General features: G+C 34.9%; 1 protein-coding gene across 1 annotated transcript; it reads left to right on the forward strand.

Moving 5' to 3' along the window:
* Positions 1-4: 4 nt before the first annotated feature.
* Positions 5-3,989, forward strand: LOC134247267 (aldehyde dehydrogenase 1A1-like; the record flags this gene model as incomplete). Its single annotated transcript, XM_062729626.1, has 11 exons — positions 5-19; positions 177-303; positions 522-583; positions 1,071-1,313; positions 1,434-1,536; positions 1,685-1,875; positions 2,050-2,214; positions 2,361-2,518; positions 3,049-3,123; positions 3,441-3,480; positions 3,576-3,989. Coding segments are annotated over 11 exons (1,212 nt in total), but the record flags the coding sequence as incomplete, so codon positions are not given.
* Positions 3,990-4,281: the final 292 nt, after the last annotated feature.

Consider the following 4,281-nt stretch of genomic DNA (forward strand, 5'->3'; position numbering starts at 1 on the left):
AGACGCTCAGATTCTGGCGGTAAATTATCTTACAGAGTTAGGAATCCAAGATTTATAACTATGTATCTTTTGTCCGATAAATAAATTTTTTGAACAATGGAAAAAAAAATTGTTGTTAAGCCAAAGGAGTATATGATTTTACTGAGTACTATAATTGTAACAATTTCTGTTTGTAGAGTTTGACTACGTTGGAGATGGGGAAGCCGTATAGTGTCGCATACGATGAAACATTCTGGGCCGCCGGTGTTCTCCGTTATTATGCCGGATTCGCTGACAAAATCGGCGGCAAAACTATTCCTATGGGTAAAGTTACCTGCATATAACTATCATTCAAACATGTAGAGTGAATTCTTCCTTATCACAGTACTGGGTAGACTTTTGTGTCGAATAGACAGATGAAAATAGTCAAATGGATTACACAAGTGTCAGATAAAACAGTTTGGCCTGTATAAGGATTTTCTAATAAAAGCTATCTTGGAATAACAAGTATTAATTAACTTTTTCTTGCTGTATTGTTACAGATGGTGATTATTTTTGCTTCACTCGACATGAACCAGTTGGAGTTTGTGGGCAGATCATTCCGGTAAGTAAATTACCCATGGGCTTAACGTTTAGTTTTTTGGACGAACTGTACGTGTGAAGGAAAAATATTCTTTCAAAAGCCGACAAGAATAGCCAAAATTATTTTGTGTAAACAAATTCCCGATTTTGTAGTCTCCATATAGGTTTATCCAATTGACATTTTACATTTTGTGCAATATATAAAAATGTGTAGACATATTTGAATTTTCGAAACATGTGTACTTTCAAATACTCATTACTGTAGTGAAACAAAAATATAAAATAAATGCATACTAGTGTGTCAGAATCTTCGCCCCACCCCATATCAAGATATGGCCAATAGTAGCTACATGTAAATGTATACAGGTATAGCCCTCTGGCCTTCAGTCGGAGGGTTGATAACAAGTACGATGCAGATTTGCATTCCTAAGTTACGCTACCAAGGTACAAAACAGCAACGAGTACATGGTACAACCTGATGAGATTTTTGTCTATATCTTGTTTTTAAGTGGAATTACCCGACACCTATGTTCGTATGGAAATTGGGTCCTGTTTTGGCATGTGGTTGTACAACGGTTATTAAACCCGCGGAACAAACTCCCCTAACTGCATTACATGCTGGAGCATTGTGTAAAGAGGCGGGAATACCTGCCGGCGTGGTCAACGTCGTCCCCGGCTACGGTCCCACGGCAGGAGCGGCTCTGACGTCACATCCGGATGTGGACAAAGTCGCCTTTACTGGATCCACTGAGGTCTTTTTTTTTCCAAATATTCATACAAAACTTATATCGGAATTTTATTAATTGGGCTGTCATTCTCATTTTCCGAGCATTTTATTGTCGGATAATATTACATGTACTTTTTTAATACAGGTTGGCAAACTTATTCTTCAAGCTTCTGGTGGCGTTAACATCAAACGCACAACTCTGGAGCTTGGTGGCAAAAGTCCGAATGTTATCATGGATGATGCAGATCGTGAGTTTAAAGTTTTAATAAATAATTCAATGACGAAAAGTAATTATTAAAATTTATACACTTCCTCTCTTTTTTTTTCTTCTGAAAATACGTACAAAATGTGGAAATCATTGCACTACTCAGTATACTTTGCCATGAATACTTGTAGTTGAAGAAGCTGTGAAATTTGCTCATAATGGCGTTATGGTCAATTCTGGCCAGTGTTGCATTGCTGGAAGTAGAACATTCGTGCATGAAAAGATTTACGACGAGTTTGTTGCCAAAAGTCGTGAAATGGCAGATAAACGACTGATAGCTACCGGTGATCCGTTTGATCCTAACACGGCACAAGGTCCCCAGGTAGGTGAAAAATGTTCGAGAGCTATTAGTCCTTCATTAAGCCTGATTGACTGGGTATATTGAAATCCAAGATATGACAGAATCCGAGTAAATATTTTTGCCTTTAATCCAAAGAGCATTTTAAAAATATTAAACCTAATCAAAAACAACCCGCTAACGAAGCTTTAAATTCAGGTGGATGAGGAACAATACACTAAAATTTTGGATCTCATCGAGTCTGGAAAGAAAGAGGGCGCTAAAGTCGAGAGTGGTGGCGCTGCAGTCGGGGGCGATGGTTATTTCATCAAGCCAACTGTGTTCTCTGGAGTCACAGACAACATGAGAATTGCCAAGGAAGAGGTATAGAGAAACCTGTTAACTTTTAAGTGTATCATTTATTTCATATTGATAAACTTTGTCGAATGTTATTTTTTTTCCGCCGGAGCCAGAATGTTCATGCCATGTAATTTTTAAGTTAAAAGTAAAGATTTATTTTCCTTTGACAGATATTTGGTCCTGTACAGCAAATTTTCAAGTTTAAAACTTTGGACGAAGCTATAGAGCGTGCCAATGCTACTGAATACGGACTGGGCGCCGCCATCTTTACTAAGAGCATTGATAACGCCATGATGTTTACGCAAGGAGTTCGAGCAGGAACAGTGTGGTAGGCAGAGGGGATTTTTAAACAACTTCGGCGGATTGAAATTTTAAAAATTATTTTACAACTGAATATTAAGTTTTTTAAAAAACATTTGAGGAGTCTTTTCTTGTTTTTCAAAGTTCACTAAAATAAACTAGTTTGATGCTTTAGCTGCTAACTTAAACAATAAAATGCTTTCTTTGTTTGTTATTACTGGAATTAACGGAAGCAGCGTACGCGGGTTATGTAATTTTTTTCTGCAGTAGCTGCGACCGTTAATTCCAGTAATAACAAACAAAGAAAGACATTTTATTGTTTATATTTATATCTTTTTAAATAATCATTCAAAGTAGGATTAAAAAGATTAATTATTGTATTAATGATGAAGGTCTTTATACGTTTCATTGATGGAACAGCCACTGATCAAGAAATCTGTACAGGCGACATGCCTAATGTAGTTCATGCAGTGGTTAACGGAATGGGTTTTCTTAAGAAATAAAGGAGAAAATATTCAGTGGATGTAAATATTCTCTGATATTTGTGTGTCGTTTTAGGGTGAATCTTTATGATGTCGTAAACCCACAGGCACCATTTGGAGGATTTAAAATGTCAGGAATTGGAAGGGAACTGTGAGTTTATTTGCTTACTTAATTAAAAATGCCCAATTTTATATTTACAAGTGTGACAGAAACATGTGTGATAACTAGACCAAGAATTACCAAAGTAATCTTTCTATATTTAGTCGTGTCATTTCGATTACAGAATATGTCCATAAGTGATTAGTTTTAAGAATTACCTCTCATATCGGTCATCAGTTCGTGATTTATTATGTCACAAGTGAGATGTTTAAAATATCTTGTTATTTATTTTCTAGGGTATTTTGAGAATGTATATTATGTGGTTTTCAATTTTATTATACAAACATTTTCGTCATCCTTTTTAACAGTGGTGAATATGGCCTATCGGCATACCAAGAGGTGAAATCGGTAAGACGGAGCATTGCTCTTTTGATCTAAAAAATTATCAAGCTTTAATAAAATACATGGCATTGGTTAAAACAAGATATGTCTGTTTATTTTAGGTCATAATGAAAATTCCTCAAAAGAACTCGTAAACTTTGGGATCACGCCAGCGATTGATGCAGCTTCCTTTTCATGCAAGTGATTGCGCATGAGTGAAAAGTATAGGGATGAAAACGTTTTTGTTCCGTGTGTTTTAGCAAGGCATTTGTATACAGTAACCTTACAGCTTTCTTTAATTGCTTAACAGTATTAAACCTTATCTTACGACATATTTAGATTTGAAAACATGTTAAAGACTTGGAACGTTTTTTTTTTTTTCAGATTGAAAATGTATTAATTTGCAAAAAATTATTGCCGTTTTCATTTTATGTTACATGTATTATTTCTCTACGAAATAAATGCATTAATATGTGATATCCATTGGTGATTTTGAACAATTGATAGCCTTTTACAAATAAATATGGCGTACAGTGTGTAATACAAGTGTTATTTATATGTAGACAGTGCAGTATTACTTTACAAAGTCTGCAGATAAGGATTATCTTGTGCAATTTTTATACAGATAATCATGTATTGAACTCTTGACAAGGTGCATGTAGCTGGCACAGGAGAAATATTTTGATGTATCATACTAAAGCACACGATTTTTAAAAAGTAAAAATGTTTTTTTTTTCGAATCATCTAAAACATGTTTTTTTGTTCATTTTAATGCAAAATTGTTGAATATTTACCATTTCACACGTGTGTACATTTTTGCTAGCTTTT

Source organism: Saccostrea cucullata, unplaced genomic scaffold (genome assembly GCF_032062105.1).
Source record: "Saccostrea cucullata isolate Sc308-1 unplaced genomic scaffold, CSIRO_AGI_Scuc_v1 ctg20761, whole genome shotgun sequence".
Classification (NCBI taxonomy): domain Eukaryota; kingdom Metazoa; phylum Mollusca; class Bivalvia; order Ostreida; family Ostreidae; genus Saccostrea; species Saccostrea cuccullata.